General features: G+C 38.0%; 1 protein-coding gene across 1 annotated transcript in view; it reads left to right on the plus strand.

Moving 5' to 3' along the window:
• Positions 1–13,922, plus strand: part of LOC107749732 (partitioning defective 3 homolog B-like) — a 146,354-nt gene extending 132,432 nt beyond the window's left edge. Inside the window, exons 20-21 of the mRNA XM_016564915.1 lie at positions 2,401–2,471; positions 12,404–13,922. Of these exons, the coding sequence (XP_016420401.1) occupies positions 2,401–2,471; positions 12,404–12,767 (435 nt within the window). The 3' untranslated portion in view covers positions 12,768–13,922. The remainder of the gene's footprint in view (positions 1–2,400; positions 2,472–12,403) is intronic.
• The last annotated feature ends 245 nt before the right edge of the window (positions 13,923–14,167 follow it).

Consider the following 14,167-nt stretch of genomic DNA (forward strand, 5'->3'; position numbering starts at 1 on the left):
TTTTGACCCCACAGGGGAAAACTCGCCCGGACCACCAAGCCTGCCGTGGCAAAGTTTCAAATTCTCTCTCTCAATTGGAGTCAAGCGTCTGGCAGCAGGCCCACGTCTTGTCCTTTCTGCCTAAAATGCTAATTACCCGCTGAAGATCAATCGCCTGTGCCCGAGATAACATCTGTGGGCAGTGAAGAGAAACACGTGGGTAATGTGGAGGATCCAAAAAGCGCTGGAGTCTCTGGTGTTTTGTAATAACCGGCCCTATATGCAAGCAGCAAGGTAGCGTTTAAACATCCAGCAATTTTATTGCTTAAAGAATGCGCACATTTGTTTCAGATGTGTTTTACATCAGATGTATTATTTTAAATATAGGTTGACCTCTACATTGAAAACTTGGGTCTTTGCTCCCAATAGTGAGAGCTGATCTGTGGAGAAAGAAAAGTTGGAGAGAGAAGCGATAGAATAAATATTTCCATCTGTGACAATAGGCATGACTGATCACCTGTATGTCCAGAATAGACGGAATAAAGAATGAAAGGACCAGAGGAAAGCGAGGAATTGTATATCGTTCTGATCATTTGGCGTGCGCAGCGGTCTATCATTCCCACAATCATCTCTCGCTTCTCTAAATGTGACCTTTACGCTGCGTGCGCCTCGTCATCTCTCTCTCTTACTCTCGGTGACATTCGATCCCTGCGAGAGACACCTTTGTGTTTAAAGATCACACTTAGCATGCAGGGTAGTGCTCAGGTCCGCCATGATACGCGGGAGGACGTGCACTTATAAACGCCTCATTGAGACAAATGCCACCATTTTCCTCACATAGTCTCCAGAAATGAGCTGCCCTTCTTTACATAATGCCTCTAACCTTCATCTGTCAGGAGCTGCCACACGCAGCACTCCCACAATCCCACTGCGGTCATATGAGACTACTGTTAAACCCTGCCATGTGTGTCTAACGCAAGTTATTTCTCTTACACAAGCTCGCAAAGTCTTGGAATAGTCGCATAAGCTTTAATTATTCATTGTACTCGTAACAAAACCATAGGAGATGTAATGGGAAAATAATGCATCCAATTTGCCTTCATGTTTGCAGAGACAAAAAATGCATTAAAAATCAAGTATCATGTTTGTCATTGCCTGTTCGTGTTTTGTTCTGCTCTGCACTTTGAGGGTCATGCTAACTTGAAGTTAATAGCTCATACTGATGATAATTATAGTATTAAACTGGGTAGATATATAATTCATGAATCCTGCATATATTAAGTATAACGTTTTTGGAGGGGGGGAAATGGTCTTGCTGGAGACTTTCTCTGAAGACACTGACCTCTTTTCTCCACTAAATCAGTCGAGCTGCATCATTTGTCTCTCTTGTTTACTCTTTTCTCCCTCTCTTGCTCTCCTTGATTTATAGTCGTCGTACAGATATGATGTGAATTTATCTATCTTCATTACATATTCTAGCTTCAATGCACACTACAACTCTCAAGCTTATCGCCTTTTGATGTTTTAAGTCTTGAGTTTGAGTTTTAAGCAACAAAAAGACCCAGATTGTAGTGTATGCTCTTATGAGACACCGCGACTAGTTAAAGTACCGAACCAGATTTCAAACTGGTTTAAAATTTGGCCAAGTTAGGTTAGGATTAAACATCTTGAACTTTTTTTTTTTTCCAAGTCTTAAACATGTTAAGCAAAAGCCTATTGGTTTCACTCTTCATGTAAACTGATTTCTTCATGTATGCTGCTGCTCAGAAATTTGGGGTCAGTAAGTTTTGTATTTTTTTAAGAAAGTGATACTTTTATTCAGCAATAACACATTGCATTGATCAAAAGTGACAGTAAAAACATTTAAAATGTTACAAGATTTTATTTTAAATAAATGCTTTTCTTTTGAATTTTCTGTTTGCCAAAGAGTCCAGAAAAAATAAAATAAAATTAAATTAAGCAGCACAACTGCTTTCAACACTGATAATGATAATAAGTAGTAGAGTAATGATGCTGAAAATTCAGCTTTGTCATCACCGGAATAAATTACCTTTTAAAATACATTAAAATAGAAAACAAAAATTTTAATAATATTTATAGTATTACTGATTTTGTTGCCTCTTAGATCAAGAGACTTACTTACCTTCAAACCTTTGAATGGAAATGTATGTGAAATGTATGTGCAAATCCTATACATGTGTCTGTTCACATTTTGACATTAAAAACAGACAAATTATGTATAAACATGGTTTTCATGTGCTGTCTGCTTTTTATAATGCACTTGTTTTTCATAGTCACCAATGCTTTCTTCCATTTGGTGTTGGTAGTGTACAGAAATGACACTCTTCACCTTTAAAACCACATCTAAATGTCACATTAGAAGATTGTGATGATCTAATTCGATTTCTCTGTGTTCCACAGATCAGAGGGCCTGATCCACGAATGGTTCCCAGATACAACGACTCCGATCGCCTGTACGCCTCCGTGCCCAGGTAAACCTGAGTTTGCGTGTGTATTTTCACTTGTGCTTAGGTTTGCGTGTTCTTGTACCATATGCTGGACATATGTGGCACTGTTGGATCCGGAGAGTCAACAAAACAAGACTGGGGAAGGTGGAGGGGACTTCCCTTCCTTCACACACACACACACACACGCTCAGTCTAATCCTCTTTCAGCCCCCTAATTAAATCTTGAGTGTTTGCCTTCCGAGTGCTTTTCTCATCCCGGAATATTCACCTGATCTGCTCCCAGAGGACCGGGATCCAGACAGGAAGCTGGGAATGCTATCCTGGCTCACATCCCGGGTTCTTAAGTGCTTCAATCATTCTCCTTCAGAAACATACACAGATATGACATGGCTCAACTGTGGCCGTCTGAATATTGGTAGCTCACATTAAAGGGCAGCTAAAGCCAAATCTGTATCTAACGGCACTCTGATTATTATTTAGATCATTTTAAAGTGCGATGACATGATTGATGTTTTGCAATTCATGGATATGTCCACTAAAACGAACAACATAACAGTAGTTTACGAACAACAAAGCAGCGTTTAGTTGTGTTTTTTCAAATTAGGTTTTTCACCCAAGAACACATTCTCTCATCATCAAATGTTTTAAAAATTGTTTTTTGTTCATACAATAAGAAATTCTGTGGGATCTAATGTTGTTTGAACACCAATATTCTGCAAAATATCTTCTTGGCTTCTGTTGGCGCTAGATGTGTCCAAAATAAATTTCATATGCAAAAATATATATTTCCTAATGATGTTGCTAATCACAAGAACGAGGCATTAGCATAAACCGTTTTCTTAGGTTTCTTTTTGTGGTGGACTTTGAGGAGAATTTTGTTAAGAAAGATACTTAAACTAAGTTAAAACTGCATTTTGAGATCTTGTGAACCTAAATGCTAAGGAATACCAACAAAAAGTACCATGGTTTTGTTTTGTTTTGTTTTGTTTTATTTTGTTTTATTTTATTTTATTTTGTTTTGTTTTGTTTTGTTTTTTATTTTATTTTATTTTATTTTCCTGTTTGAGGTCAGGGCAGCTTGATTTTTCCAAGGCTTCATTGCTTTCAAAGAATCAAGCTGGATTAGCACCAGGTTTGGGTTGCACAAGCCAGAACTGACCGGAGCAGGAGCGCAGCAGCACGTTTTGCTTTGCTTTGCTTTGCTTTGCTTTGCTTTGCTTTTGTTTTGGACCATAGTTAAATCATGGTATTATTTGATGTATCTTAGTAGAGTATATATGGCATATATGGTAACAATCTACTTAAACTTTATCATATCATTTATCTAGATTTGGAGCTTTCAGTCCTTTCGAAATCCACCCAAATCCACATCAAAGCATATTTTCAAGAACTGAGACCTGTAAAACACCTACAAATGAGACATCAGAGCGAGTTGAACAAAGTTTTCCTTTGCATATAAAATCATTTATTTGTACTTTTCTCAGGCTCCACATCTTTTGATATTTTTCGCCAAAAATAAACTCCCACCTCAGCCCTCCTGCGACTCCCAGCTCTCCCCGAAGCAGCGGTGCCGCCCCGAAGCCCCGATGTATTCATAAGAGCGGACTATTTAAATGAAATGAAATACATTTTTCAGGGTTGAACTTTGTGCTGTGGTTCCCTCGGGGTGCTCATTCAAGCCCATTTCCTTTCAAATGACTGCGCTCCATTACATTAGCATATATTTCCCTGTGCGCCGTCTCTCTCTCTCTCTCTCTCTCTCTCTCTCTCGCTCTCTCTCGCTCTCTCGCTCTCCCTGCGTATGTATGTATGACTCAGTAGAAGCAAAAGTGCTTGTTTCGGTCTTTTCGAAAAGTTCCTCAAGGCTGAAACCGATCACTTCAAACAGTTTGTCACATCACTCTTGTCACAGAGAGCAATTTTATACTGTGTTCCTCTATAGGAGCCATAATGCAGCAGTCACACACAATCAGTCAGTCTGCGGCAGCCTCAGCGAGACCTGAGGATGGTGATGTGGTGTAGTGGTTAAAGCTCAGAGCTGGTGAGCAGAAGGTTGCTGGTTTGAATGAAAGTTACATTTTGTTTTGTTTTATTACGTTATGGTTCTTTTAAAAATGTCTTTTATATAACTAAATATCAGTTTATTTAAAAAAAAAAAGTTTATTTTGTTGCATTGACTATACACAACTATTGCGTATCGGGCTGTTGTTGAAAGATGTGTTCCCTATTTGGTTTCGTCGTGTTTGATTTCTGTTTGAAAATTATCATTCTCTTTGTTTTGTTTTCACAGTGTTTAGTTTTTCAAAATGTTTCATTCTATTTGCATTCTATTTCTTTCATTATGTAACATTACACTGAATTCAATTATGTTTCATTAGATTTCATTACAGTATTTTTTGTGTTTTGCATCTTTACGAAAAGTTTTGTTCTCTGTTAGGATCGTTCTCTTTGTTTTGTTTAGTGTTATACTATTATAGTATACTAGTATAGTTATACTTCTATAGTATTTATTAATGTTTTTAATTAGCTTTAAATCTTATATTTTAATTTTTAGGAATTTTTATGTTCTTTTGTAATTTAATTTTTGTTTTATGTTTCTTAAAAAAATTATATTCAGCTTTTAAGTTTTAGTAATTCTATCACTTTTAGTAATTCTAGCAATACAAATTATTGATTGTTTATTATTTATTTTTAAAGTTTTTATCTAATATTTTTATTTCGGCTTTATTTTATTTAAAAACATTTTAATAGTTTGTTCTTTTATTAACACTGATTTTGTGTTTGCACAATATTTAGTTTCTTTTCTTTTCAAAAGCTTTCATTCTCTGCATTTCTTTTTCGTTAAAACACAATTCAACATAACAGTACATGTTTTGTTAAATTTCGTTACAGTATTGTTGCTTTTTGTTTCTTTACGAATAGTAGTCAGTTAGGGTCATTCTCTTAGTTTTCTTTCATTATTTTGCATTTTGTTCGTTTTATTACTCTGCATGGCCGTTGCATTAAGTTGTGTAGTATAGCATTTTATTTAGTATAATATTTCGTTTTATACTAAAATAATTTTAGCATTAAATTATGAAACTATATTAAACACATCCATGTTTTACTGCCAAATGGCTCAAAGTCTTAGTAGAAATAGCTTCTTTTAACCTCTCACATAACCCTCGTCACTATGTGAAAACACGGTAATAAACTTTAGAAATGCTTTGCGTCTTAGGTCATTGCATTTGCATACAAAAGAAACATTTCCGTTACCGTTTAGCCTCAGCAGGAGGTGGATTAGGGTGAAGAGCTCTATCCCAGCAGACTCGCCGGCTAATCGGCCTGAGTCTTAAGCCTGCATTTGATTGGATAAAGATCAGCCAAAGGCAGGAGGTTACACAACACCACGACTGTCTGCAAACAGAGCTTGAGAACGGACACCGCTCAGTACAGTTTGGATCTTTACATCTCAGCATGTGTTTGAAATTACAGCTCATTTAAAACAATAGTTTCCAAGACCAAATCATTGAAATTAAAGAGAAGACTCCATGTAGCTGGAACAGACAACAGAGCGTCAAGAAAGCCACCAGTTGTGCGACTGCCAATAAAAGCAGCACTCCTGAGAACGTTCAGCTCTGCTAGAGAACATACAGTGAAATTATGATTAAAAAGGATTCGTTTATTTAAGATGGCAAGGTTCTGCCTCTATAAAAAGGATGTTTTGATTCAGATTATCAGGAAGGAGTGCGCTTTTCTTTGTTCATTCATCTTGGCAACAGAAACCACTGTTACTTCTTTTCATTCTCTCATGACATCTCACTCTGCTTTATATTGGGTTTTGGCTGCGGCTGCCGCTTTGCTTCCAAGTAAATAAAGCGCAGTGACTGTGTTCTGCTTTAACATTGTTTTCCTTGAAACACAGGAGCCGTAATGAAATCAGTGTTTGGAAATTAAACTCTTATTTTGTTTTCTGCCTCCATCAGCTCCTATTTTCCCTACGGCCTTAATGTCTGGAACTAGTGCCATAGATGGAATATATCTAACCAATTCTACACACATAATTGGCTATAGATTAATCCAGTCCGGTAGATAAACACGGTATCTGTCTGTATGTCTATATTTATTTCTGTCTACCTCTTCATTCAGACAAATTATGTCTATCTATCAATGTGTCTGTCTGTATAACTGTATATTTAGTCCGTCTATTTATTCTGTCTGCATGTCTGTCTGTCTGTCTATCTATCTATCTATCTGTCTATCTGTTTGTCTGTCTGTCTGTCTACCTATTCATCGGTCTATCTGTTCACGTACAAACTGTAATTTTCTGGTCTTGTTTTTGTTGCAGTTTATTGTTTAGAACATTGGCATAAGTCTGAGTCAGTCCATTAATCCATCCTCGCTCATTGACTGGTCATAAGTTCATCCTGTTACTTACAATTCAACACACCCTCCTTTGTTCGCCCTCACCCACCAGCTGTTTGGCATTGTGTGTGCACGTCTGTCTCTGAGGGAAGACACAGGAGTCGAGGTCAAATTAGGATCCAAGAGAAGAATTTCCTTCCGAACGTCTTGGGCAGGTGCTGGGAGCTCAGGCAAACCGATTCCTCCCTTGTCGTAAGGCGGAAAATATGTTAGCGGACGGCTCGCTCACACATGCTGGTTTCTCCGAGTGTTGAGTGTTGATTAGTGCTAGCGTGAGAGAGGTGGATTGCAGAAATTTTGTTTTATGAGCAGACAGTTGTTTTAATCTGAGATTCATTGGCGCACATTTATAAAACTTAAAGTCCAGCTACTAGAAACATTTCTAATGGCTTTAAAAAATGAACAGTGAATAATTAAGGATTCATACCCTGATATTTCTCCGATGTTAATTGCTGTTAAATCCACCTGCAATTATTAACTATTAGTTCTCTGTAAACATATTATTACTCTTTATAGAAGCATTTGTGTTATGAGTGCTATCGATACAGTCACTCTGAAAGCAAAATGAAACATTAGTAATATTAGCCTGGAGTCTTGAGTCTGGCTATGTTTGACCCTTATCTGTCTCCAGCCTTTAAACGAACCCACACACTCTGTTTAGGCTCAAGACTGCAGTATTTCTGTTTCAGTTGTTCTTGGGTGGTCCGAGCTGACAGACACACTACACACACTTCTGACGGATTATAACCACACACACACACACACACTCACTCACCTCACAGTACAGTGCACAGTCTACACACACCCACACGCTTCTGTGTTTGTAACTAACTTTGGCAGGTGAAATAGTGAATGGACTGCAGTCATGCTTTAGAGCGAACTATATTAAACATCAAATCAAATGCTGCACGCATGAAACCTTCACACACATGTTGTGCAGTGCAGGTTTTGACATAAAGGTTGCCTGCTACCCCTTGTTAGTTTTTTAGAGGGATGGATCGTAGACGGATGCAACATTTGGATAAGTAATGTAGGCTGTAACCCTGAAAACATTAAGAATGCAAATGCATACTGCCGTTTTTTCCTTCCATATAGCATCCATTACCCTTCAATCTGCAGATGCCCTCCATTTATTCATGTAGTTTTATAAAGACCCCTGCTTTAGGCTCTCATTTATTCATTTCTTTGGTCCTCCTGTAGCCGCAGCTTTTATCTTGTTTGGCTTAATTTCCCTGACTGCCTACGAAAGACTCTTTCGTTTTTTTATTTATTATTCGCAAATGCCACGACTCCTTTGAAAATAGTGCAATCATTTTTCTGCGAATAGCAGAGATTGGCTCCCTGTAAGTGAATGTAAATGTTTAATTTGAAGGAAGTTTACGCATTAAGTATTCCAGTTTGGGGGTTTGAATGCTGTTCACCTTCTGTACCAGAACAAAACTGTCCGCATCAGTGTTCCCTGCTAAAGTGCATGTGTTGTGTTTTGGATGTGAATCCAACCTGTTAAAAAAAAAAGACCAAATTGCATGTTTTTTTTATTTTTATTTCAAGCCCAAATCTGAAGCTATACATGAAGAACTGACTGAAACCCAACGGTTAGATCCTGTCGAGTTCACTAGCATGGGCTGATGGTGCTCTGGTTTCCTTGCAAGGCTTCTTAACTAGCTTAACCAGCAAGACTTCTTTAGTAAACCAACTTCAGAAGAACCATGCTGGTCGTCAGGTTGTGCTACAGAGCAGCATGGCTATGTTGACCATGAAAATTGCCATAATTTACTGACCCTCATGTTGTTCCACACCCATATGCTGTTTTATTTATGCCAGAGAATTTTAAAACCCTAACCACATCCGTCGATCTCAAAAAGGGCAAGAAAGATCATTAATACCCACACGCTTCTGTGTTTGTAACTAACTTTGGCAGGTGAAATAGTGAATGGACTGCAGTCATGCTTTAGAGCGAACTATATTAAACATCAAATCAAATGCTGCACGCATGAAACCTTCACACACATGTTGTGCAGTGCAGGTTTTGACATAAAGGTTGCCTGCTACCCCTTGTTAGTTTTTTAGAGGGATGGATCGTAGACGGATGCAACATTTGGATAAGTAATGTAGGCTGTAACCCTGAAAACATTAAGAATGCAAATGCATACTGCCGTTTTTTCCTTCCATATAGCATCCATTACCCTTCAATCTGCAGATGCCCTCCATTTATTCATGTAGTTTTATAAAGACCCCTGCTTTAGGCTCTCATTTATTCATTTCTTTGGTCCTCCTGTAGCCGCAGCTTTTATCTTGTTTGGCTTAATTTCCCTGACTGCCTACGAAAGACTCTTTCGTTTTTTTATTTATTATTCGCAAATGCCACGACTCCTTTGAAAATAGTGCAATCATTTTTCTGCGAATAGCAGAGATTGGCTCCCTGTAAGTGAATGTAAATGTTTAATTTGAAGGAAGTTTACGCATTAAGTATTCCAGTTTGGGGGTTTGAATGCTGTTCACCTTCTGTACCAGAACAAAACTGTCCGCATCAGTGTTCCCTGCTAAAGTGCATGTGTTGTGTTTTGGATGTGAATCCAACCTGTTAAAAAAAAAAGACCAAATTGCATGTTTTTTTTATTTTTATTTCAAGCCCAAATCTGAAGCTATACATGAAGAACTGACTGAAACCCAACGGTTAGATCCTGTCGAGTTCACTAGCATGGGCTGATGGTGCTCTGGTTTCCTTGCAAGGCTTCTTAACTAGCTTAACCAGCAAGACTTCTTTAGTAAACCAACTTCAGAAGAACCATGCTGGTCGTCAGGTTGTGCTACAGAGCAGCATGGCTATGTTGACCATGAAAATTGCCATAATTTACTGACCCTCATGTTGTTCCACACCCATATGCTGTTTTATTTATGCCAGAGAATTTTAAAACCCTAACCACATCCGTCGATCTCAAAAAGGGCAAGAAAGATCATTAATACACTGTAAGACTTATATTTGAATATATTTGTGACCATATATTTCCTTACAACTCTATTTCAAGTCTTCTAAAGTCATATGACAGCTTTGAGATGAACAGATGAAAATTAAAAAAATTATCTGAAAATATTTTTTTCTCAAATCAAATGTGTCACCAAAAATGAGGCGTGATTTTCATTCATTGCTGTATGACTTATCTGAAGTCAAATGATGAAGTTAGCGTGAAGATGTCTTGAAATAACATTTATGGAATTTTTGGAGCTTGAGGAAATTGTTCTTGTTTCAAAATGTATCGTTTTATATTTTCAGTGGGAAAAAATTACAAAAGTTACACTCTTAAAAATCAAGGTTCTTTATTGGTATCTACACTCTAAAAAATGCTGGGTTGTTTCAACCCAATGTTGGGTCAAATATGGACTAACCCAACTTTTGGGTTAAAAATTTTATGTAAAAATTTAACCCAACGGTTGGGTTAGTCCATATTTGACCCAAAGTTGGGTTGAAACAACCCAGCATTTTTTAGAGTGTATGGTTCCATGAAGAACATTTAACATCCATGGATCTTTTTCATTGGACAAAAGGATCTTTGGATTTTTTTAAAGGGATAGTTCACCCAAAAAGGAAAATTCTGTCATTAATTACTCACCCTCATGTCATTCCAAGCCCATAAGACCTTCGTTCATCTTCGGAACACAAATTAAGATATTTTTGATGGAGATTTCTGCCCCTGCATAGACAACGAAACCACCACATTAAAGGCCCAGAAACGTAGTAAGGACATTGTTGACATCAGTGGTTCAACCATAACTTTATGAAGCTTTGAGAATACGTCTTGTGCACAAAGAAAACAAAAATGACAAGTTTATTCAACAATTTCTTTTCTTCCCTGTCAGTCTTCAACACGGAGAAGAATTGTTGACTAAATTTGTAATTTTTGTTTTCTTTGCGCACAAAAAGTGTTCTTGTAGCTTCAGAAAATTACAGTTGAACCACTGATGTCACATGGGCTATTTTACCGATATCCTTGCTACCTTTTTGGGCTTTGAACGTGTCAGTTGCGTTGCTGTCTATACAGGGTCAGAAAGCTCTCGGATTTCATCAAAAATATCTTCATTTGTGTTCCGAAGATGAACAAAGGTCTTATGGGTTTGGAACAACATGAGGGTGAATTTTCATTTTTGGGTGAACTGCCCACATTTCTGCAAAAAAAAAAACCTTGTTTAGAAGAGTGTATGGAACAACATCGTGGGCAAATAATGAAAGATCTCTTATATTTGACTGAACTATTCCTAGCCTTACTAGTTGCTTCATTATCTGTGGTATTGGTTTTCCAGGAGGATGCCAGTGGAGGACTACTCGAACCAGAACTGGGCCAACCAGAGAGACCCCGTCCATTACCCCAACCCCATCTACGAGACCCATCAAGACAACTATCCTCCACGCTCTCCCCGGTTGCCCGTACCCAGGCCCGCGGAGGCCACAGGTGGTTACTATCCCTCATCTCCAGCTCAACAGAGGGGTCCCGTGAGGCAGGACGTCCCTCCCTCATCGAACCCCCCGTTGGGTCAAATATGGACTAACCCAACTTTTGGGTTAAAAATTTTATGTAAAAATTTAACCCAACGGTTGGGTTAGTCCATATTTGACCCAAAGTTGGGTTGAAACAACCCAGCATTTTTTAGAGTGTATGGTTCCATGAAGAACATTTAACATCCATGGATCTTTTTCATTGGACAAAAGGATCTTTGGATTTTTTTAAAGGGATAGTTCACCCAAAAAGGAAAATTCTGTCATTAATTACTCACCCTCATGTCATTCCAAGCCCATAAGACCTTCGTTCATCTTCGGAACACAAATTAAGATATTTTTGATGGAGATTTCTGCCCCTGCATAGACAACGAAACCACCACATTAAAGGCCCAGAAACGTAGTAAGGACATTGTTGACATCAGTGGTTCAACCATAACTTTATGAAGCTTTGAGAATACGTCTTGTGCACAAAGAAAACAAAAATGACAAGTTTATTCAACAATTTCTTTTCTTCCCTGTCAGTCTTCAACACGGAGAAGAATTGTTGACTAAATTTGTAATTTTTGTTTTCTTTGCGCACAAAAAGTGTTCTTGTAGCTTCAGAAAATTACAGTTGAACCACTGATGTCACATGGGCTATTTTACCGATATCCTTGCTACCTTTTTGGGCTTTGAACGTGTCAGTTGCGTTGCTGTCTATACAGGGTCAGAAAGCTCTCGGATTTCATCAAAAATATCTTCATTTGTGTTCCGAAGATGAACAAAGGTCTTATGGGTTTGGAACAACATGAGGGTGAATTTTCATTTTTGGGTGAACTGCCCCTTTAAATGTTCTTCATACTAAGAAAAAAATGGTTCTTTTAAGAACTGTTCACTGAAAGGTTCTTTGTTGAACCAAAAATGGTTCTTCGATGGCATTTCTGCAAAAAAAAAAAAACCTTGTTTAGAAGAGTGTATGGAACAACATCGTGGGCAAATAATGAAAGATCTCTTATGTTTGACTGAACTATTCCTAGCCTTACTAGTTGCTTCATTATCTGTGGTATTGGTTTTCCAGGAGGATGCCAGTGGAGGACTACTCGAACCAGAACTGGGCCAACCAGAGAGACCCCGTCCATTACCCCAACCCCATCTACGAGACCCATCAAGACAACTATCCTCCACGCTCTCCCCGGTTGCCCGTACCCAGACCCGCGGAGGCCACAGGTGGTTACTATCCCTCATCTCCAGCTCAACAGAGGGGTCCCGTGAGGCAGGACGTCCCTCCCTCATCGAACCCCCCGGGTGCCAGAGCACCACCGCGATACGAAACGCTGAACCAGGGGAACTATCGGACGGCCAGCCCTGATCGCTACGGCCCATACGGAGATGAACAATACCAAGATCCCCGGCAGAAAAAGTCAATGATCGGAGCTGTCTAGACGAGGCTGGTGCTGAAAAAGTTATGTGGTTATGTAATTGTGTCCATTTACAAGAACAATCTAATTAGCTTTCCTAGACTTATGAGAAGAAAAAGCAAACCAAATTGTTTTGACACAGCCATCGATTACTCCAAATTGAACTAGTTCAGTGAAGTTTGTGATTTGTTTCGGATGCCAGCCATTTTTCCTCTTAATTAGCATCAGTTCTGAACATCAAGGCGATTTTACACCAGAGTCAGCTACGTTTAAAAGTTACAGCTTACAGAAGCACATAGGGTTTGTATATATGTATGTTTAGCACGTATTTAATTCGGTATACCACACAAATGTTTAATATGATGATCTGCTTTGGATAGTATGGCCGTTTCTTCCCCTCATGAGTAATGCATTGAGGATGTGATTGGTAGGAAGTTTTTAAATGTGAAGAAATTCACCATCAGTTTACTTTTTTGTGCTTATAAGAAATGTTTTTCAGAATTTGATTGCCTTTGCAGTAACTTTGTCCCCCTAAAACACTCCATTAACTTTTTAACTCGGTGAATCAATCCTAAAGTGTTTTTTTCATGCGGTGTTTTGAGGGTAATATTCTCTCTCAACCACCTCCCTCCTTGACTGATTTTAGTAAACCCATGCTGAGACCCAAAAACACCAAAACGGACAAGGTTACACAAATAGCTGATCCGATATCAAAGTCTCAAACTATTTTGGGCTTTTGTTGTCACGTCTTTTCTTTTATATTAGGTAGAGGTTTTTACATTCCTGGTATTTGTTTTCCCTTTCAGCCTTTTTATGGTAGTTCTGCGATGTGAGATGCTGCACCATAGCTGCAAACGCTCTATACACAGGGCTCTTGTAGTGAACAATCATTGTTGTTGGATCACTGCTTTAAAAACAAGACTTCCTGATGTCCTTGGTGTGTAAAATTATCTGTTTATTATAGATAGGAGATATATTGCCAGTCAAAACAGGATCTTACAAGAACCAGCAAACATTGAATTTTTGCACCCAATTTATGTTGAGATTTTTATCGCCTGAATGAAGTGGTTTACAGGAAAAATGGCTGGATAGATACTGAGAATACATGAAGTTTTGTGTATTTAACTTTTTACACATATGCTACTCTATTAACTTTACATAGTTGCATGAATAATCAGTTGGTGTTATGTCTGTCTTGTCATTGAAAAGTTGATTTTAATTTCTATATTTTTATATCACATTTTTCATTCAATGTTTATGGAAAATCTACTATCTTGCTTGGATTTTGTTTAGATATTTTTTTATTTAATCTTTTTATATTTGTTTTCTTTATTTTATTTTTTTTTGTAAATTTTATTTTGAAACCTAACAAAAGAGACAAAATATTGTGTCATTTTCTTTATTTTGCTGTTTTTGATTGTTTG

The sequence above is a fragment of the Sinocyclocheilus rhinocerous genome, unplaced genomic scaffold (genome assembly GCF_001515625.1).
Source record: "Sinocyclocheilus rhinocerous isolate Xijiao unplaced genomic scaffold, SAMN03320098_v1.1 scaffold1302, whole genome shotgun sequence".
Classification (NCBI taxonomy): Eukaryota; Metazoa; Chordata; class Actinopteri; order Cypriniformes; family Cyprinidae; genus Sinocyclocheilus; species Sinocyclocheilus rhinocerous.